Source organism: Trichomycterus rosablanca, chromosome 16 (assembly GCF_030014385.1).
Source record: "Trichomycterus rosablanca isolate fTriRos1 chromosome 16, fTriRos1.hap1, whole genome shotgun sequence".
Taxonomy (NCBI): domain Eukaryota; kingdom Metazoa; phylum Chordata; class Actinopteri; order Siluriformes; family Trichomycteridae; genus Trichomycterus; species Trichomycterus rosablanca.
Genome location: NC_086003.1, coordinates 24,220,789 through 24,244,203, shown reverse-complemented (window position 1 = coordinate 24,244,203; position 23,415 = coordinate 24,220,789). Strand labels below are relative to the sequence as shown.

The following is a 23,415-nucleotide window of genomic DNA, read 5'->3' as shown; positions in this document are numbered from 1 at the left end:
GGACACATTAACATGGTTCAGTTACTTTCAAAAAACAAGCAGAAGTTGGAGAGCCTACATTAAATTGCTGCTAAGTGTGACAGAGTGAATTAATGAGTAAGGGTATAATGTCCCATCATGATTTAAGACCAGCTTAGCCACATTTTGGTTGTTCTTTTTATTTTAACAAAGAAAACCCACATGGAAAAAGGGGAGAGATGCAAAATTCCTCACAGACAGTGACCAGAGGTGAGAATCAAACCCTGGTCCATATATTTATGTGCTGCATTCATTCATTATTTTGTAATTAAACAATAATAATAGTAAAAGCAGATTCCTGTTCATTCATCAAGTGCTTCAAATGGTAAATTTCCTCATAAGCTTCCCACTCTCACCCCACCCTGACACACTAGCAAACAGTAAATGATGAGAATGGACTGTACTGTGTACAGCTTCCTGAAAGCACTGCCAATTGTGTGTTTTCCCCCTCCATGAGGAAGTAGTGTGGTCAATACATAACTGAAATGTCCATGCAGAAACGACTGCAGTTGCTGATGTAGACACGAACCAAAACACATAGCTAGATAAGCAAAAGCTAAATGACCATACACACCATCTGTAAAAGATCCAATCATGTAGCATAACAAGCATCTAGAGACATTAAAAAGCATCATTATTTATTTACAAACTATAATATACTAAATTAAATTAAGTAAATTCTCAGACTGCTGTTTGGAGCATGACGTGCTTTAAAACAAAATGTATTTTGGTTAAAAATTGCATTTGCATTTAATTGTATTTACCCCTAATGTAGTCAACCTGCCAGCTCACATTTGGTATTGGGAATTCTCTTTTTTTTTTCTTTTTTTTTTTTTTTTACCCCTTTTCCTCCCACTTTAGTGTATCCAATTTCTACCCATCAATCATCCTCTCACTAATGCTGGTCCTTGCTCCTGATTGGGGAGGACGAGGCTGCTCCACGCCCCCTCCGAAACGTGCACAGCAATCGAACATCTTATCACCCACACTTGACGAGCGCAGTGCGCTACCGCACTCCTTCCCCATCTCCATGCAGGCGCCACCAAACAGCCAGCAGAGGTCGTAATCTCACCAGTCTGAGAGAGAGTCCCCATCTGGCTTTTAGTCCTGCCCCCTATCTGAACAACAGGCCAATCATTGTTTATGTAGCCACTCAGCCTCAGCCGGCAAGGCAGAGCAAAGATTCGATACGATGTATTCGAGATCTCAGCTCTGGTGAACAGCATACGCTTTACCGCTGCTCCACCTGAGTGGCCAGGATTTCTATTTTTTACGGTTTCTTTAATGTTGTTCACACCTGGTTTTCTGAAATTCATGAAATTATTTCTGAATATGTATTCCTGTTAGAATTTCTAAGCAATACTTCAGGATAAGATGAATAAGTTAAGAAAATACAGGTTGTACTTTGGCAAAGTGTGTTTTTAATGGAGCATGTCACCTACAGAAGAGTGATACATGCACAAAATGGTCTTGAGGTTAGAGGAGAGCCTGAGTATGTGATTTAAAATCTCTGTCTGTTACTTGGGGGATAAACCATCCACATTATTATTTGTGCACGGATGTCTGTGTATGTTCACATGACTATGGTTGTGGGATGGCAAAGGTCATTGGCATACCAACTGTATGTAAAAATGATTATCATCAGAAACTTTCATTAGTCCTAATTAGCCAAACAGGGAAAACCCTACACTAATTGGTTTGTCTGCTACACTGTTTGGTTTTTCATTTGAACAGTTGGTGTTCCAGGCTCTCAGATAAAAACGTATCATATTGCAATCCAAAAAGGACAATACATACTGTATCATTTCATTTAGCAATTGTTACACAGGTGACAAATGATCAAATTGCATTGCGAGTCCACAAGTCAAAAAGTGATCAAACTAAACATTTATACTCTGATGGGAAAGATCTCTTCCAAGATGATAATTTCTTATTCTAATTGGTACAAGATGTCACTGAGTGGTTTGATGAGCATAGAAATCTTGTACACCTTAATGAATGGCTCTGAACAGTTACCAGAGATCAACAGTAGGCATGTGGAACCCACACCAAGGCACATAAAAAAGTAAGACACTTAATGGTGGTGTTTCGTTTTTGATGATGTTGCCTGTCTGTCTGTCAGTCAGTCTGTCCGTCGTCTGTCTGTCCGTTAATTTTCACAAACTGGTTTTTTTACACCTTCATAAAAATCTTCATAAATTTTCTACAATATTAGTATAAAATTCTCAGATTTAGTAACATTCTCAGAGGAGCACACAGGGTTTTTTGTTTGAAGCAGGTTGAGGGTTGAGGAAGGCACGAACAGCCTCAGCGAACACGTCTTTGATGCCGTCCTGGTTGAGGGCTGAGCATTCCATGTACTTGACAGCGTGGATTTGCCGGCCAAGCGCCTGGCCCTGCTGCTGCGTTATAGGTGCCTGGTTCTGATCCTTTAGCTTCTTCTGGACCTCAGGATCACTGCGCAGATCACTCTTGGTGCCCACTAGAAGGATAGGCACGTTGGGGCAGTGGTGTGTCACCTCAGGTTGCCACTTGTGCTTCACATTCTCGTAGGAGGGTGGGCTGGAGATGGAGAAGCAGATGACGAAGACATTGGTCTGGGGGTAGGAGAGCGTACGTAGACGGTCGTATTCCTCCTGACCTGCTGTGTCCCACAGGTTGAGGCTGATCGTCCGGCCGTCCACGCTCACCTGCGAGCTGTAGTTATCAAACACTGTGGGAATGTACTCTTTGGGAAAAGCTCCAGTGGTGTAAGATATCAGCAGGCACGTCTTTCCCACCGCACCATCTCCAACAACTACACATTTGATGCTCTGCATGTTGAACGGCTGGATCACTCAGATCTAAAGGATCGGCTTCAGCAACATCCTGAAAAGTAAAATACATGCATTACTTTTTAAAAGCCACCAATGGCTTCTATTACCAACCACAGACAAATGATAGAGTGGGCAAAGCTTTACAATTTTAGTCAAAAGTTTACATAATCTTTGCAGGGGACATGCATATCATGGCAACTCTGTAGTGTTGATGATTGAGACTGACTAAGGCTGTTGATTTTGTGCCCATTAAACTAGGGCCGATCTGACTAAGCCACAATAATTACAAAACATTCTATATACAGATGTCAAAAAAAACAAGCACACTTTTTACAAGGGAGGAAATTTCACTTGAAGCAACTGATTATACTTTAGTTACCAAACAATCTGTTTACAGAGAATCATCTGTTCCAACAATTCTCTGTAGTTTAGGAAAAAAACTACAGAATAACAAACTTATGCTGAGAGAAAATTTGTCTGAATGTTTAAATATAATCTAGAAATAATTAAAATGCAGGTCTGTCATGAATAAGAAGCTTCTGAAACACGTTACTGTCCACAATCAAGAGAGCTATATAGGAATAAATGTAGAAATAGCACCTTAAAGCTCAACTAAAGTTTGTGCTAATATCAGATGAATGAAAAACATTTAGAATAATACTTTTATTCAAACTTCTGCTGCAGAAGTCAGTTTTTAGTCAGGTTATTGAAGCATAGGGTTAAGATTGTATGATGTGCATGATGTGTTCATCCATACGTATTGAGACATTTTGGAGGAATCCACAGGCGAGTAGTGGCTCTATACGTGTCAGAGGAGGTGTGTTCTGGACTGAGGCTCTGTTTAACTAGTGTGGGTGTAGTTGGAATTGTTATAGAGAATTGGATATGTCTAAATTGAAAGGAAAAAGAATAAAACTGCTTAAAGAACTATCATTACAACCATGATCAGCAGAGTGATGGATGATGGTATGGTGAAAGAAAACATTAAATGTATCACCATAATTAGAACGTTTTGAAATGAATCAGACTGAGGAACATAACACTAAATGTTCTGAATAATCGGGTGGATGTATTGGTTCACAGGTGGCTCTGTGGGTTTCTTGTCTAACAGGCTAAATACAAAAATGAAACAAAATAGGGAACTTCGCATAGCTTTCATGCAGCATGCTGTGATCATTTGTCTGTTATGGATAGATGTTTTAACCAAACCAGTTCTCTTTACTTCCTTTTATACTGCAGTTTTGCCTGATGTATTTTACTGTCCTAAACTACAGAGTGAATTATGACAGAGGAAGTATAGAATGATGACGTGAGCATTGTTACACCCTTTCATTACAAACCAAACTATACTTATTGTTTATTAGCCCTCTCTTACTCTGCTGGGCTGCTGTCCTAAAAACCACACTGCTAAAGTGCACCTCACCTTTACATCATTCCTGAAAGTTTTATTGTTGCACCAAGTAAACTTAGTATTTTAATAACATATGTGAACAGTTTAATGTTTTACTGTATTGTCCTTAATAACCCAGAGCTGTGCAACTAATTTATGTGTGTAGTTTAAACCTCTGGGTGATGAGTTGCAGGGTGACTGCAGATCTGCCACTGCAAAATAAGCTCGTTTTGTGTCTTACAATACCATTCAGTTTACTAAAGCTGTAACTAATCCTACAAATTGCACCTGGTACCAGCTACTTTTGCACTTATTGTTAATAGATGAAGTCTTTTTAAATAAAAACAGTGGGTTCAAAACAAGTGAACACTTTAAAGGGAGACTATAAGGCTGACTGAAACAAATACAAACACTAACTGCAGTGGCGACTGTGTATTAATAATTCAAGGGCATTAAAAGCATCCATTGTGTCCTGCTGTGTTGCTAATGCTTCTGAAAAGGTATTTCCCAGGGTCCATACATTGTCTTTTTACTGAGCATTTCCTCTTTTAGGAGTTAAAAATGCATCTGTCTGGGATTTCTAAACTACCCAAACTGTCCAGGATTTAGTTTTTTGGTCATGTCGACATTTGCTTTCTACAGTCACCCTTCATTGTGCACACTTGGTCTATATATATGTTAAACATCATTTTATAAAAGCGTTGTGTTATATAATACCCTTATAACATTATAATTCATAAAGTTTTAGGCAATTTTATAGTTTTTAACAAAAGCACCCCAATTATCATTAGTTACAGACAAAATGTTACTTTTTTACATTCTTATTGAAAACAATCTCTGGAATGTTCTAGATAGGTGAACACAAAAGTCAAAGATAAAGCAGGAAAGATTGTCAGAATGTTGGTTATGTTACTAATTTACAATTTAAATACAATCTTGCATGTTGCTTGTGTGTTTGCTGAGTGCAAACAACATGATTGTATGGTTATGAAGGCATTTGTCAACTATTAACCCCTTCTGAATAATAGATTAGCCAATGTAATTACTTTACAGATATGTTCGGAATAAAACCAACCACTGAAATAAAAACAAAGATATTAATGCAAAACAGAAAATGCAGGGAGCAGGAAAGGCTAGCTGTGTAATATAACACATGATAAAGGTATGAGTGATCAAACAATCACAACCAAGAAATTATTAAGACTGTTACTGCAATAATTTCACACTATTTAGTTATACTATTCAACACTCACAGTATCAGGATACACACAGAGCAGAGAAACCTATGTTGTTCAGTTCCATTAGCATTTAAACATATAGGGAATTTACAGTATGTGAGCCATAATTTCTAAATTATTGCCACTTCTGGACAAGATAAGTAAAATTATTACTTGATTAAAAGTGCACTGTTAAAGTATTTTACAATTAGAAATAAACAATGTAGGTCTTAAACTTAGTTCTTAAAGAGTAAATCAGCTTTTACATTTTGCTGTTTCTTTCTTTATTCCCTGTCATTTTATTTTACTGTACTTTCTTTTTTTTCTTTATCAGATTTTTACAACCCAGCAGATTATTTACCATAAGAGAATGAGACAAGAGAGTCTCTGCCCAATCTCCAGGGATGGGGAGAGTAAGCAATTTGGAACCCAACCCTCTGCTTTCAGGCTTTAGCTACTGAGCTAAGCAAGCCAAGAGTTCAGCAAAACAACACTGGACTGAAACTTCCAGTACTTAGTCGCTTACTGGCTCACTTAGACACTCATTTACCCCATTTACCCAATGTACTGGCCAGAGCAAAACTGAGACTGAAGGGAGGTGTGAGAGGGCAGGGGGTGACAGGGACGATTATTAAAATAAAATACAAAAATAAGCTATTTGAAACCGTTACAACTTAATAATGCTTCTGCTTCATTTACACGAAGCAAATTCATTCATTTACACTTCTGCTTCTTTGCTTTTATTATCTTTGCTTTTAAAACTGGAGTGTGATAAATGAAAAGCACTTGATTTTGACAAGATTTTACCATGTGATCATCACTTACAGGAAATGTCACTAATAGTGTCACAATGTGTCAGAAAGCTGTAACCTTTAATGCTTGCAATGTTTTGCAAGTACACTTTGCTCACATATCTATAGATTCTAAAATCAACCACAAGACAGTGAATGCTTTAAAATAATTTATGGCCCACGTTACTTAGTATCAATCCACGATGCCCTTATTAAAAACCTCATGGCACAATGTTGAAGCCACCAGTATAGACATGCAGGCCGCTGGAGTTCCTTAACATAAAATTACAAAACGCATCAAAATGGACCGTGATTTGTGCAGTGGGGCACTATCATGCTGGAACGTAAAGAGACTTTCCAAAAACTGTTGCCAGCAAAGGGTTTACTACTGCTAACTGTGAGTGAGAATGTAGATTAATTAAAATACATGTTATTGGCTTCACATCCAAAATAAATTAAAGATATTTTAAATGTTCTAAAATTACAAGTTTAAGAAGAACTTAGAAGTAGAACCTAGAAGTTCAAATATGTATTTTGTATGGCTAAAAAGATAAGAAATGAGAACTAAAGCATCTGAGATTTTAAAAATGAAATAAAAAGTGGAAGTGTCTGTTAACAATGTGTGTGTTAACCGCTTCACTTAAAGCAGTGTGCTGAGTTTGCAATAATTGGTTTAAAATGTTAAACATTTGCTAAAAAAAAAGTGCTATAAAACAAGTAATAAAGTTATAGTTAATCAGGACATCAGCCTTGTTTATGTTTTTTATTTACTTTTTAGACTATAGAAAGAGATAACACATGCATCATATTGTTAAAACTCTAAGGTCTCGTGTGAACAACATGTGAATATTTTTATTAAGTCAGATTCTAAATTATAAATAAATTCTAAATGGCAAGACTGGTGAAGAAGATGCGTACTGTACACTGTTTCATAATCTCCTTTTTTCACATATTCGGAAGCTCTACTCTCAGTTAATCTGGTTCTTTTGTAATTTGTGAACTTTTAGCGGTAAGAGTGGATATTCCGCAAGAGGAAGATTTAATAAGGAACTTATGCTCAGTATAGGAACCCTGGTGTGCCAGACTGCTGAGCAATGCATGTTCACTGTGTCTTCTTTGCAGCAGAACAAGGCAAAGTGAGTTAAATCAGGGTTAACGACATTTAAAAAAGCAGGCTAACTATTGCTCATGTAAAACTTACTGCTTTTTATAAATTATCTCTATCAGATAAGAAAGTAAATGAACTTATTCATACATTTACCAGACATTTTTTATGCAAAGCGACTTACAATTATGACTGAATACAGTTTGAGCAATTGACGGTTAAGGACCTTGCTCAGGAGGCCAACAGTGGTGGCGGTGAGGCTTGAACCGGCACCCTTATGATTACTAGTCCAGCATCTTAACCACTAAGCTACCACTGCCATAGATTCACAGTAGTCTACTGCACCTTTTGGAATTTCCATTCTGTAAAATATATAGATCTGAGATCTAGAGCTGTGTTGCCTTTAAGAGTATGTTTTTTATATCTGAAATGTTTTCATATGGTTTTACTTTTTTATAAAATAATAAGCTATCCATGTGGTAAAGTAAAAACTTACATTTAATAAATTTTATATTGTAATTACAGCGCATATGGGTGGCCTGGTGGCACAGTGGGGAGTGTTGTCGCCTCACAGCAAAAAGAGCCTGAGTTTAATTCCCCTCCATACAGGGTCCTTTCTGTATGGAGTTTGCATGTTCTCCCTGTGTCAGTGTGGGTTTTCTCTGGGTGCACTCCGGTTTTCACTCACAAGTCTAAAGATGTGCAGAAAGGCGCTTTGGAGCTACTAGAAATTGCCCTAAGTGTGTGGTGACCTGTCTGGAATATGATCCTATAACTTTAGAGTTCAATCATCCATGAGATCACATGGTCCAAAAGTCAATATTCTATATCCAATGGGGAAGACATGTATTTAACTATTTTTGCTTTTGGTATTTAGTCACTGTAGTTATTGTGCCATAATATTATCGACTATTGGACTAGACTAGGCTTTCATATGTAATATTGAGTTGTATTACATATAAAATACCTAGATTAACAGATTATCAAGCCTATGAAGCAACAGTATTGGTTATCTACTTTTTGATCATATGGTAAAATATTCCATACAGTCATAGTGGGTCAATAATATGATGGTATTGTCCAGTAATTGAAACAAGCATTGAATTGTCATTATAGATTGTAATATGATCTATATGATTATATATACAAACTACTGAATGACAAAATCATAAGAATTATTTTCTATTGATCATGTAGTCCATATTATAGATGTAATTCCATTGGATAATTAAGCAGATAAGATGCAGTCATATATCGAACACTCCAATACCCCATGATCATAAAGTAGATACATCTTTATATATCAGATAAACCATTTAATCATGGATTAATGGACTATATGAACACACACTGTTATATTTAGTAGCCTTTATAATTGGTACATCCCTGACATGAAAAAGCAGTGCATTAGAACAGTGGGCGACACAGTGGTTCAGCGGGTAGCACTGTCGCCTCACAGAAAGAAGTGGGGCGGTCCGGGTCCTTTCTGTGTGGAGTTTGCATGTTCTCCCTGTGTCTGCATGGGTTTCCTCCGGGAGCTCCGGTTTCCTCACACAGTCCAAAGACATGCAATTGAGGTGAATTGGAGATACAAAATCGTCCACGACTGTTTTTGACATTAAACTTGTGAACTGATGAATCATGTGTAACGAGTAACTACCGGTTCTGTCATGAAACATGACGTTAAAATCCAAATAAACAAAACATACATTAGAATAGGAGTGATATTACACAGTTGTTTACAGACTACAGGTTGTTACATCTCTAACGATTATTACATCTCGTATTCGTGTCATTGGAGTGACAGATGAGCCGGTATGAAGTTCTAATGTAAATGTGCGCAACTCTCCTGATCCGCTAAATGCTCGGAGAAAAGTCAACGCCCGGACTGAACGTCACTGAGATCTTTCCGACCTGTTTTCCAACCGTATGCGTTATGAACACAGTCACACAAAGACAAAAGAAAAAAAGAAAACATACAAGGTTTCTTACCAAACATAGTCTGCAGTAGGTGAGCAGATCCCAGCGCGCGAGCAGAGGAGCTCCGGATCGCAGCGACCACAGCGCAGTGGAAGAGAAGTGGCTCAGGCTGGGTGCAGTGTTGTTATTATCTAGGAAGTGAAGTGAGAGCACTCAGGACTGAGGAGAGGAAGTCTGCTTTAAACGGCATGTTTGAGGAAGTTTGCTTAAGTAAGGCTATGAAAATGTGCACGCATGTGGGTGTGCGTGCATGATCTGCGCAGGGAATTTGATTACACTACGGTTAAGTTTCGCCCACACAGGATTCTCAGAAAGAAGATTTTAATACGTTTTTTATTGCATATATTCTCTCATTTTCCTCCCCCTCACACACCGCACTGTTCCCGTCATTTCATTCTGCATAAATTAAACTTTGGCGCTCCTGTTGCACATTATACTGAGAAGTAGGTTATTTTGAGTCAGAAATAAAGTTCACACTGCATTCTATAAAACATCAGAACCATTCATTCAATCATATTTACTAACGTCTCCTTACATTTACAGCATTTAGCAGACGATTTTATCCAAAGCGACTTACAGTTGTGACAATCTAATACAATCTAAGCAATTGAGGGTTAAGGGCCTTGCTCAAGGGCCCAACAGTGGCAACCTTGCAGTGGTGGAGCTTGAACCAGGAACCATTTGATTACTAATCCTGTACCTTAACCGCTAAGCTACAACTGTCCTTACAAGTATTACAGGTATTAGTGGTCGCAAGGCGGTAATACCCCTGAACAGGGTGTGAGACACACCCTCACATATTACTCATTTCACAGCATCGAACCCAGGTCCCCACAACATGTGTTGCAGTGCAGCATTCATTCTGTCAGCAGACTTTGTGCCGCCCAAATCAGAAAGAAGTACCAATATCCATTTCAATTTTATTTAATAATTTATTGTCACATGTTTTTTTATAGAGATTTTGTGCTCCAGAACCTCATAAAAAGGTTCAGTGATGTTTAACTTAAAATTATTGAAGATTGGGGAGCTTATTAAAACACCTGATGCACCTGGACCTGTAACACTGCCTAATGTTTGTTGGCTGCTTCATGACCATGCCATGCAAATACCGGAACAAATAGTTTCTCATTCCATTATGGATCCTCTCAACCAGGTTTTTTTTAACGACCCACATTATGTCCATGATTTCTTATGCGACCCAGGCAACATAAATAATGCATCTTTTCTCTTTCTGCGCTATACAATCTGGTCCCACTGGGGTTTACAAGATGTAACATAAAGCCTCCACAAAAGGGCGTTCGTGTACAAGTTTCTTTAATTATTATTATTTTCTCTGCAACCCATTTTTGGTCTCGCAACCCACCCAAAAGTCGCCACCAAGGGTTTGAAAATCCATGCTCTACACTGAATACTTGGCATAAGAGATTGTGGGTTAAAGGCAATATTTGTCTTTCTCCAAAACAAATTTGTACAGTAAAAGGTATTGTGTTCCTAGGGTTTGTGTTATTGTACTGAGACCTTTAATACAGATGGTTTCTGAATGAAGGCCCTGTCATCAATCTTTGTAAAACTCACAAACTCTTCGCACAGTTTTAGCTAAGGATGACCAGATGCTCATTTAAGGTCACCTTAATCATCTTCAGTGCGAAGACTGTGTGTGATATTTTGATTATTTTTATTTTTTAATGAAACAATATGAGTGTAGCTGAAACTTTTTTTTTGCTTAAAAGCTAAATGCAGGTTGAAGCTGAAACTGTGAGTAGAAAAAGCTCACCATGCCTGTTTTTACTCTGGATGCCATTCCTGATGCATTCCTCTTACTGATCAGGGCTTGGGACAAGTAAGGGTGCACTGATATGTGCCGCCCCGAATAGCTAGGTTCATGCAACAGCAGGCACCTTCTATTTGCTGTTACCGGCAGTGTGGTTCTTCCTTTACGTCCCATAAACTCACTATTCCTAATTTGCATATCATTCTAAAAACTCTTGCCTCAAAGTTAAAAGTATAGAATTTTATTTTAATACATGTATACACTTGTTAGCAATGAGTGTGGTCAAAACATTCGAATTTAATAAATAAGAGGAGCATTTTTACTTGTTTCCTTTTGCCAGTATAATTTCATTAATGTATAAGGATGTTAGAATGCTAGCCTGGCTGGCTAAAATAAACCACAGTTAGGCATGAAAAGCATTTCAGTGGTTTTAAAGTGTTGACCTGCAGATTTAACAACTATTAAATTTGCAGTATTCATTAAAAAAATGAAAACAGCATTACTGAGTCAATAAAAACAGTCACAAATTTTAATTACTGTGAGTTGGATGTTGCCTTGCAACTTGCACAGTTAAGTTACAAAATATTCACCAGTGAAGTGCATGAGTTACATAGTCCTGCTTTAAATAGAAACAAACCTGTTATACTACATTTACATTCATACTGTCATATTTGACAGACATTTTTATTTCAGAGAGACTTACAGAAGTGTTACAATAAATCTGATCATACTCAGTTTTGTAAAATAAATAAATAAATGAAAAACAGTCTGTCAATTTCATGTTCTACCAATAACGGTAATATTCCTTCCCACTATACAGTAAACAGTATTAGTTTTGGAATACAGGCCTAATTAACCGTAGCAGTTCACCAGAGCTGAGATCTCGAATACATCGTATTGAATCTCGGCTCTGCCTTGCCAGCTGAGGCTGAGTGGCTACATGAACAACGATTGGCCAGTTGTTCAGATAGCAGCGGGACTAAAAGCCAGATGGGGACTCTCTCTCAGACTAGTGCGATTACGACCTCTGCTGGTTGGTTGGTGGCGCCTGCACGGAGATGGGAAAGGAGTTTAAATAAAAATATTAAAAAGTTTAAATAAAAATATTTTAAAAAAAAAAAAGGAAAGGAGTGCAGTAGAGGGTGTGGCCCTCCGTACACAGCGCTGTACTGCACTGCACTCGTCAAGTGTAAGTGATAAGATGTACGATTGCTGTGCACGTTTCGGAGGGGGCGTGGAGCAGCCTCGTCCTCCCCAATCAGGAGCAGGGACCAGCATTAGTGAGAGGATGATTGATGGGTAGAAATTGGATGCGCTGAAGTGGGAGAAAAAATATTTTTATAGTCAAAGTAATTGTAGGGTTGCTGCTTCAAGCCAGCATCTGCCGGTTGTCAATGTTGGGCCTTTGAGCAAAGACCCCTAACCCTCAATAGCTTTCGTATAAAAGCGTCAGCTGAATGTGAATGTACCATGTTGTATAAGTTTAGGAAGGCTCATGTAAAAACCAGTATGACCACCAGGTGGCAGGATTGCTATACTAATATATTTCCTCAGTGTCGTTAGAGCCAAAACTTTCCTACACGTCGACATGTGCGGACAGAACTGCAGCACAGACTTTCACTAGTTCCTCATCGCTTCACATGGATTTACTGAGCTTGTGAGCATTTACATACTCTGCACCCGCTGTGAATCGTGGATTATGTGCACAGTTATGGACAGTTATTGCTGAATTTGTTTGTTGTTGTGTGAGGAGGTGAGACGTCATATTTTACTGATAACTTTTCATCAAAACTAAACTACATCCGCATTGTAATATCACTGCTGTGCCATCATGTGTTACCAGATGTTTTCACCCTCGCAAAGTTACAGTTACAGGGTTGTTGTTATCATGCATGTTACATTGTGTAATGCTTTTTATAAGGTAAAGTTACAGTTACAGGGTTGTTGTTATCATGCATGTTACATTGTGTAATGCTTTTTATAAGGTAAAGTTACAGTTACAGGGTTGTTGTTATCATGCATGTTACATTGTGTAATGCTTTTTATAAGGTAAAGTTACAGTTTAAGATGAATTTAAGTGGTAAAGCTGGAATTTGAGTTGATTTTACGAGATAAAGGTACAGTTTGGGATGATTTTCTGTGGTAAAATTAGAGTTTTAGATGATTGTATGGGGTACAGTTTTTAACGAGATAAATGTGTAGTTTGGAGTATAATTAGTGATGTTTTATGAGATAAAATTACTGTCTGTAGTTTTTAAGCAAAGCTATAGTTTTAGATGCTTTCATGAGGTACAGTTAATGTTTCAGATAATTCAATAAGCTAAAGTTACCATTTGTAATCATTTTTTGTGGTGGAGTTACAGTTTGGAATTGTTTTCCCAGGTGAATATACAGTTTGAGATGTTTTATGAGGTAAAGTTGCATTTTGTGATGGTTTTATGAGGTAAAGTTACAGTTTTTCACGTTAAAGTTCAATTTGGTTTGTTGCTAATATCACAGTTTGTGATGTTGTTGTGAGGTAAAGTCACTCTATGAGCTGATATTACATGATAAAGTCTCAGTTTCAGATTGTTTTATAACCTAAAGTAACGGCTTTCATGAATAAAGTGTACAATTTGGAATACAGTACCAAGAATAAGTTCTTTTTTTAATATGCCTAGCCAAAGTTGGAAAAGAGCAACCCCTGTCCTGGTCACTCTGTTTTAGTTTCCTTTCTGCCCAGATGCTGCTTCACAAACTTTTAAGTGTTTGACAATTTTATCTCATTCAACTATATTTTGGGCTTTTTAAATCCTTGTGTCAAGTTATCTTATTGTGTGTGTTCAGGTCAGCATGGATTCAGTAACCCTGGTTTTTATGTGCATCACCTGCCTTGGTTTGATGAGAAGCACAGCAGAACCCTCATTTTCAGACAATATCCAGTCTGACAATAGCTTATCAGGTAAGAGATGCATGCAATGTGTTTCCCTCTATATGTAGAGCAGTGGTAGCTTGGCAGGGTACATGATTAATGATCAGAAGGTTGTTGGTTTAATCCCTACCATCAAATTGCCATTGTTGGGCCCAGAGGAGGGCTCTTAACCCATGCTTGCATTGTATCACAGTTGTAAATTGCTTTGGATAAAACTTAAGTTCAGAAACCACTTCATTGAGACATGCACATATTATTGAGTGGACCAGTTTTTATGCTTTGATGAGTTTAGTGTGAAGAAACTTTAGTGGCCTGCACAAAGACCTGCCCTCAACCCCAGTGATCACTACTGTAATGAATTAGAAGACTAATTTCACACCAGACCTTCTCATCCATCATCAGTGCATGACTGCTGTTTTAACATAATAGGTACAAATTCTCAGACACACTTGAATCTTCTGGAAAGCTCCAAAAAATAGAGGCTTTTATAGCCACAAACAGGGTGCCAACTCAGTATTATTGTCCATGGTTTAGAAATGGGATGTCCAGAAAGCAACAGAAATGCTTTAATGTTAATTTTTAATATCTTAAGAGACCACTGTTTTCATGCCTGCATTCGTGTTTTATTTGTGGTCATATGTGTGGCCATACAGTATATCTAAGAGTATTATGTCTTTTTCCAAACATTGACTTAATAGTGTTACTGTGGGACCAGTTCTCCTTACCAGAGGTTCCATTGTCCTATCAGTTGGCATCTTCCCAGAATGAAAAGAATGAAACTCTCTGTTCTTATATTTAATTTCCCTCTCTTGTTTATATTTCAGATGTTTAAACAAGAGCATAATTCATTGCAACAGTGTACAGTTTTACAAATAGAAGACATGTCACTACACAGACCTGTGTTGTAGACTGGTTGTGCAACACAATGTATTCAGTGAGAAATTTACCCTAATTACCCCTTCAAGTCAAATTTCTGTTAAGCTTGATTTTCTGGTCAGGTTTCAGTAAGAATATGTTTTTATTACAGAAATGAATATAGGAAAAGCTGGTCTATATGCAATTCTGAGGGTAATTGACTACAGTTGGTTATGTTTTTGTGCCAAGGCTTGACTGCACAAATTAGACTAAATTACCAAAACTATAAAGATTAGAAACTGATCTTAAAAGGTGTAACGTTTTATTTCCAGTTTAGTCATATCCAATTACCTGCAACAGTTTAGGGCATGACCAATGATGATGATTAAATCAGATCTGAGTGTGTGAGAGCAGATCTGAGCAGTGATTTATTATTATTTTTTTTTTTATTATTGTGATCCTGGTGTTTACCAGTGTCTGAACATGTAGGGTTGTGGAACCGGTGTAACAATTAACTGTAGTCCTTTTAAATGATGATCAGTACAAGATTAAGATTTAATTAGAAATTCAGATGGAGCTGTTGAAAACTCCATGGCCAAAAGTTTGTGGACACCCAAGCATCCCATTAATATAAGCTTGTTATGATTTATGATGTTTTTCCATTTTCATCAACCGCTTTACCTGGTCTGGTTCCCCTGGAAACACTGGGCACACAGCAGCATTCTGCTGGACAGGCACCAATCCCCCTAGATATAGCCAATTGTGTCTGTGTGGATGCCAGCCAGCCAATAGGACAGAGTTGGGTCATCTTTTCAGCTGTTTCTATGTTTGTCATGCTTTCCAACAGATTTTACATGACTGCTGGGATTTCCTGTGGTGTCCCAGCTCTGGTGATCTGGTGTGATAAAGCCTGGCTCACAGTTAATGTTACAGTTTTCCCCAGTCATGGTGAATGGGGTTGAGGTCAGGGCTCTGTGCAGGGCAGTCAGATTCTTCCAAATAATGTTGACATATCATCACTGTGTGCTATGTATGTTCTGTGTGTGGGCTGGTAAAAGTTCATGCATTGCTATATGCATTTCTGTGTGCTCCATATGGTGCTCTCTGATTACAGGTACTGATAAGACACACATCCACACTTCACCAGCCACCTGCTGCCAGTCTTGTCCTAATATTTACTAAGCTATTAAACTTGCTCTGACTTTTATTTCCAACTTAAATTTAGTTTGGTGCCTTGCACCTGATGAAGATGAAAAACCTATTTCTTATGTAAATATATGTAATACTCTATTGTCAAAATTATGTGGACACCTGACCATGAGCTTGTTGGACATCCCATTATTAAACCATTGCCATTAATATATTACATTCCATTAATATTTTATATTCCAATTTACATGAGAATCCCAAATTCATACCATTACTTTTTCAAACTGGAGCTTAGGCAGTGTCCTTGGTTGGATCAGTGTGCCTGGAGAAGGGTAATTACACATGAACTCTTAGATCTTGTGCCTTCTTTGTGACTCCTTCTTGACTACTGACTGAAAAGAAGTTAGACATTAGGGGCATCTAAGTATTGGCCAAAACTAATCATATTCAAACACTTTAACATCAATCAAGCTGACTTAATATAGAATTTTTGAGGCACATCAAAGGCATGATTATGTAAATTCACAGCATTACATTTACATTTTTTGGCATTTAGCAAATGCGACTTACAGTTGTGACAGTGTACAATCTAAGCAATTGAGGGTTAGGGGGCTTGCTTGATTGATTGCCCAACAGTGGCAACCTGGCAATGATGAGGCTTGAACCGGCAACATCTGATTACTGGAACAGTACCTTAACCACTAGGCTATAGCTGCATAAAATAAAAAAAAGCAAATCAAGAAGCTTAAATCAGTCTGATATGAGGTGTTAAGGTTGAAATTTCTTACACTTAGGTGATTCACCTGAAATTTATAACAGACAGTTAGAAAACCCTGATTTTTGTTGAAAAAGAAGAAGAAGAAGAGTAGTTCTCTTTTGCCACTAACATGATGTCTCTTTCTTATGCTCAGTGGAGGAACAGCGTGATCTTATGAGTTCACATACATGTCTGTTTTTATATCTGGGTCAGAGGACAGAGCTGAGGGAGCCTGTTAAAGCAGCATGATCTGTAAATCCTCATGGCTCCACAAACTCTGACGGCTTCTTCTGATCTTTCAGTGAAAGGCCATGACCAAATACTTTTAACCCTTCCAACTCTGATCCTGACTCTGATCCTGATCCTGATCCTGATCCTAACTGCATTCCTCTCTTCTCTGTAAATGGACTCCAATATTATGTAGCAGAGAGAGCAATGACAGACATTTTGTATTCCTCTTAGAAATATTATCATCCCTCTGTTGCTTACTATTTAGTGTCAGACACTTTCACGGAGCCCCTAAGCAGCCATAGTAAAAAAAAAAATAAAGATTGCAGTCCCTCACAAACTAAAAAACTCTGCAATGTCATATGTTTATACCTTTCACATGGTACATAGTAAAACTTCTTTCTGCTTGCTGTGCACCTGAGCTACAAAAGCAACAAAACATTACATAATATTGACTGACAGTATTGACAAAGTGTTCAAATTCAGTTTTGTATGGCACTCAAGGTAGCGCAGTGTCAAGGTAAGCGGCACCACATCACTCTGTATAGCAGAGCCGGCAGTAAAGCTGTTCGGCAGGCTTAGTGTTGTTATTATAAGAAGCCAAGCAGATTTTATTATTATACTGGATAGTAGGAATTTGCCACTGGCTGTGAGAAGACACACATGTCATAAAAGACTAGTGTTAGTCAGTGGTACTCAGCATGGATGTCGTTGGTGAAGCAGAGGTTGACAGGTCAAAAATAATTATAAAAAATTAGGGATGTCCCGATCCGATCTCACAGATCGGGATCGGGGCCGATCAAGGTATTTTTAACTGATCGGAAATCGGCTTTACTAATGCCGATCATAACCCGATCTTTTGTTTTACGTCAGCATGTCCGCTATGTGGAAATACTTTAAATTGGAAAGTGAAACGAGTCCAACAGCGGTGTAATGTCTGTAATGCGAGCGTTTCACGAGGCGGTGGGAGCAGAGCTGCGTTCATTACTGTAGAATTTTACTGTTTATATGGTGTGTGAGTCAAGGATCACTCCGGTTTACAAAACAATAACTTTTAATCCGAGTATGAAAACTTCAGGACCATAACCATCCGGAATCGCATACTTCCATACTCAATAGTACGCGAAATGAGTACGCGAGAGCGGTTAGTATGTCCGAATACATAGTATAAATAAAGAGAAGTACCCGGATTACCTACTTATTGGGCAGCCATGTTTGAGTATGCAAGCGATGCACACTTGCGGTCCGCTATTGTATCCCATAATGCAACTGGAGCTGCGTAGGCGTTCAAAGCGGAATAAGAAACAAGAAAGATAGCGGAAAACGGAGTCCTCTGTTCACAAGTGTAAGTAAGATAAATAAAATAAAACATTTTAAAGACGAATAAATAACAAAAACATGATAAATATCCAAAATTTTGGCGAGTGGGGTTTGTAATGAGTCTGTAACTATGGTGATATTACGTCATCACGTCCTTATGTCATCACTTGACGTTGGCAAGATGGCGCATGTAGTACGTAGCGGTGTTGTGTGCATACTGCATACTTCTGTACTGAAAGTATGTACTTTTTTACCGGCCGAGTAGTGCATACTTCCTCCAATCTAGTACGTACTCTGTAAGTATGCGATTCCGGACGCAGCTACTCACTTTGCGTAGACCTGTAATTATCTCACTTCATTTTTACTACAATGCTGCACTAGGTTTGTTTACTTTTATTTTGTAAAAGAACATTAAGCGATAGCTTGGATGCAGGCAATTTTTTTCCTACAGCACTGCAGAGCTATTCAGTTGTTAAACATGTACATTGGATTAATTTGAATAACTGTAATGTACTTGAAGTGTGCACTGTGTAAACAGTGTTATCTAGTTCTTATCTAGACAATATCTAGAAAATACAAGTATCGGTTTGAGAATCGGTATCGGATCGGGATCAAAATTAAAGATCGGGATCGGGAACAAAAAAACGTGATCGGGACATCCCTATAAAAAATAAATAAAGTGGTAGGTAAAATGGTGTTATTGTTATTTTTACCCTGATACACCCTTCTGCATCAATGACATCTTTGATAGCTAGGACATGTTCGTAGGATACAGGATGGCAGGATCCCCAAGGACCTTTTATATGGTGAACTATTAACTGGCAAGAGAGCTCTAGGTCGCCTCTAACTTCATTTTAAAGATGCTTGCAAACGGGACATGAAGGCCCTAGACATGGACATTAACAGTTGGAAAGAACTTGCCCTGGATCGCTCTTGTTGGAGGCGTGAGCTGAACCATAGACTAAAAATTGGCGAAGAGAAGCTCCAGCTGATGACAGAAGAGAAATGGGAGAAAATGTCAAGGGAGAAAAACAGTCAGTCCATGTCTGTAGCCACTTCCTTCAGGTGCAATTGCTGTGGCAAGGACTGCCACTCACGCATAGGCCTGCATAGCCACACCAGTCCAAGTCTAAACTGCAACAAGACACTATATAACTCTTATTGTGCAGAACCATAGTCAATTGTGACTGACGGTTGCCGATGATCATTTCGAGGCATTAGGTCCGAAAATTTCCAATGGGAATAGAAAAGGTTTGCATAGATTAATTTTAGGGCTGTCAAACGATTAAAAATTTTAATCGCGATTAATCTCAGAATTTCATATAGTTAATCGCGATTAATCGCATTAAATAAAATCTGTGTAAATGTGATAGAAAACAAGGTTTTTTAAGTGAAATGTGAAAAGTGGACGTTTCTACATGAAGTGAGTGTGTTTTGACCCTTTTGGGGCTTCCATAGTTCATGGACTAGCGTGCTTGACTCCGGTATTCAGTGCCGTAACAGATTAAGTTAATAAAGTGTTTTGCTCCCGACAACTTGTGAATATACCGTGTATTTATTTCTTTATTATGCAAGTGCATCCCTACGACGCTCAGTTATATTATTTTAACAAACCGCAAATGAACAACGGTGGCAAGTCCGACATTAAAACGTTGGTTCTACCAGTCAAGTCTCAACATGAACTAGAATCTGCGTTAACGGCACTATTTTTTTTAATCGCGTTAAATTGAGATTGCGTTAATGCGTTATTATCGCGTTAACTTCGACAGCCCTAATTAATTTATATTTTAAATGTTTCATGTTCCGAGATGCTTTACAGTCATTCGGTGTTGTCTTCTACAGTTAGAGAACCTGTGAGGAACAATGAAATCTTACCATGCGCTTCTGGAACAAGGAAATCTAGCCACACCTGTGACCATATCACAAAGTTAACTTTGATATGCCCTCAGTTTGCATTAACACACTTCCTGCTGCATTACAAATCCCGCAGCTGTGTTGTGGTTCTCTCTAAAAAATAGTGTCATAGAGTCACTCCAAACTGTTTCTCCAAACTTCATTACTAACTATATTAGATTTTTTTTTATTTCTTTTGGCAGTTGCCGTATGTAAAGGTCACCACAGTGGATTTTTATGGTCTGTATACCTGATTTAGGAGTGTTTTTACACTGGATGCCCTTATTGGCGCAACCCTCCTTATTTTGATTCAGGCTTTGGATCGGCACTAAGAGTGCGCTAACAAGTGCACCTCCCAATAGCTAGGCTGTTCAGCCACCCATGCTTCCTCAAACATAGCCAATCATGTCTGTGTTGACGACCGCTGGCTGATGAGATCTAAGGTTCAGACCTGGGCTAGTGTATTGTACTGCTGTACCACAGTATGAACAGACAGATCTGATTTGGTCAGTTAAAGTTTGTAGAATAATTGGAGAAAAACATCTGTTTGTGCAGTTGTGAACATGTGTGTGATGAGTCCTAAATGTCTCTGTGTCTCTGTCTGTTTCAGAACTGTGTGAGATTGATAAGGTCCTGTGTCATGATGAAAATGCAGTGTTGAGTTTTGAAGCCATTCGGAGCCTTCACAAAGACATGGACGATGATGCAGATGGAAGTGTGGATGTAACTGAGACTGATGAGGTAAGAGCTGAAGAATTTGAGAAATTACTGATGTTCATGGGGATCTTTTCCACTGAACCATCCACACCCCAAGGTTTTGCTGCTCGGTCATTTATACTTAATTCTCTAACTAGCTTACATCTTGTTAAGGAATGCAAGTTTTTCCCATTTTTTTAACCAAAACTGACAAGCATAAATCATCCCGTCAAAAAGAAAACATCACAGAATTTCATATTAACATAATTAAATCTTTATTTAATGAAAACCAGCATAGCATAAAATGTGGCAGCCCCGGTAGTGTTCTTGTGCATTTGCTATAGGCATGTAATATTGCTGTATTTGACATTGCTGTGAGCAAAAATGTTTGTTTATTTATTTTTAATTATTGCAGATTTGTGCACATTTTTCATTGTGTTAATTGTGTATGGTGTGTTAATATGTTAAAAGCACTGTTTGCCAGAAATTTCTCTATGTCTTTGATTCCTGATTCAGTACTAACTATTGTACTTATGGTCAAAACAGTTTAAAAAGCTGTAATGTGGTTGATAGGTGTGATGTGGCATGACATTACACAGGTTATCTGAGTAGTAACAGGACAAGAACAATCCCAAACCACCACCTTGTGTTTGTGTATCTTGTTCACACAGAGTACAGTTATTGTGCAGACGTTAGTATTGAGATCAGCCAGTACTCATGATTTAATATGAATATCTTTGATCACACTGGTTGCTAAGGGCATTCAATGCAGGTTAAATAGGGCCAGACATACCACATCACACACTGTAAATCCACCCACCAGAAGCTCTTGTCCCTGAGAACTGCACAGCTGGGGGTTTCTGTACACTGCATGTTGAAAAGCTCTCTAATCATTGGCCGTCCACAGTCTGCTCAAGGTTGTGGACACCCAGCACCTCAATTTTCACTTCAAATCCTTGACATTTTAGAGCGGCTCTCTAAACATGGTAAGAATGGATCAACAATAAAATGAACAGTGTTTATCTAGTATTGTTATAAGCACATCCACTCCCTGAGCACTTAATTAGGTACACCTATCGTGTATATACGTTTATTAATTGTTTTAAACCTACTTGTCTCTTTGATAGGAACACCTTCTTATGTTATCACTCGTTGTTGGTAGATAGGTTGATTTTATTCAGGCTAAATGTGTGTGAATGTTACTGTAGGCTGTTATCAAAGCGGACAATATCTGATCACAGGATGTGCTTGGCGTTTTAGGTGCACTCTTTTGCTCCCTGCATTGACAATAAGGTGTTTCAAAATCCTGCTAACACTGCTGCAGCTGATCTACACACTGTTTAACTGCATGTGTAGCTTATAAATAAGAATAACAGCACTTTATAAGTGTACATAATCATAATTCACTGATTATTTTTTTCACTCTCATCATCATGCTGAATCAATTAATTGTAATGATAAACATTTAGGACATAATGATAAATATAAATAGAAGGTTGTCTTTTTCATTTAGTTTAAAGATATGAAACAGTAAAATAGCACAAATATGCATAATTAAAGAAATCAGAAAGGGTGTACATACTTGTAATGCATCATATGAACTGGAAGTATTTTGGACAACAAAGCAGCTTAGCAATGTTTCTGTTTTGTGCAGTTCCTTCGAGAGGATCTAAAGTATCATGATTCCAAGGCAAAACACAAGAGTTTTCATAAAGCTGATCTGCTGATCACTGTGGAGGATATGTGGAACACCTGGAAGGCTTCTGAAGGTACACACCTGCAGACACACACACATTATCAGTTAATCAAGCAAATATTAATGTACCAGTATAACACCTTTCTACCTCTGTGTCCTACCTACAGTGTATAACTGGACAGTGGAGGAGGTGCTGGAGTGGCTTATTCACTATGTGGAGCTTCCACAGTATGTTGAGTCCTTCAGGAAGAATGAGATTAACGGCAAAGCCTTGCCCAGGTAACCAGAGAACCACAGATTTACACTTTAGTATTACAGAACTCTGGGCTTGAACAGGCTACATGCATGCTTATATTGAGTGTTGTTAATTTTTTGCAGTATTTAGGATCTAACTCGAAGGTTAATGCAATTGTTGGGGACCTTCTTGCAATAGTCATACTGACAATGAGCGAAGATTGTAAATCATTTCCATATTTGAAAAACAACTTTTATAAACCAGTTTTACATTATGAATAACAACCTGCATTCTATAGACGAATAAGGACAATTTATTCTTTCTATCATTTAATATTTTTCATCTTTTATTTAAAGGCAGTGTGTATATTTCAAGACAGGCCAAAATTTTACACTACACCTGCAGCTAAAGCCCTTCTGGTAGTCGTTAGTAGCTTTTTATGCATCCTCTTTGTTTCAGAAAATGCCTTGAAGGCTCCGGACGAGTATTTATTTGTGCACCCTTACAATAAATAAGTGCTTGCTGGTCTATAAAATGCACATGCACTTTAAAACAGGATCAGTGAAATGTGTTTTTACAGTGCTATG

General features: G+C 38.1%; 2 protein-coding genes across 3 annotated transcripts in view; one reads left to right on the top strand and one right to left on the bottom strand.

The window, feature by feature from the left end:
* Positions 1–825: 825 nt before the first annotated feature.
* On the bottom strand, positions 826–9,394 carry rhogb (ras homolog family member Gb). Its single transcript, XM_063010982.1, has 2 exons — positions 9,330–9,394; positions 826–2,886 (listed from the first exon to the last, which is right to left on the bottom strand). Exon 2 carries the CDS (start codon positions 2,835–2,837, stop codon positions 2,262–2,264), a length of 576 nt encoding a protein of 191 aa, XP_062867052.1. The 5' UTR covers positions 2,838–2,886; positions 9,330–9,394; the 3' UTR covers positions 826–2,261.
* Positions 9,395–12,716: 3,322 nt separating this feature from the next.
* stim1b (stromal interaction molecule 1b) overlaps positions 12,717–23,415 on the top strand; it is a 31,033-nt gene continuing 20,334 nt past the window's right edge. For both annotated transcript variants that reach the window (XM_063011480.1, XM_063011478.1), the window contains exons 1-5: positions 12,717–12,841; positions 13,915–14,029; positions 20,812–20,942; positions 22,552–22,666; positions 22,761–22,872. In XM_063011480.1, the coding sequence (XP_062867550.1) occupies positions 13,921–14,029; positions 20,812–20,942; positions 22,552–22,666; positions 22,761–22,872 (467 nt within the window). In that variant the 5' untranslated portion in view covers positions 12,717–12,841; positions 13,915–13,920. The remainder of the gene's footprint in view (positions 12,842–13,914; positions 14,030–20,811; positions 20,943–22,551; positions 22,667–22,760; positions 22,873–23,415) is intronic.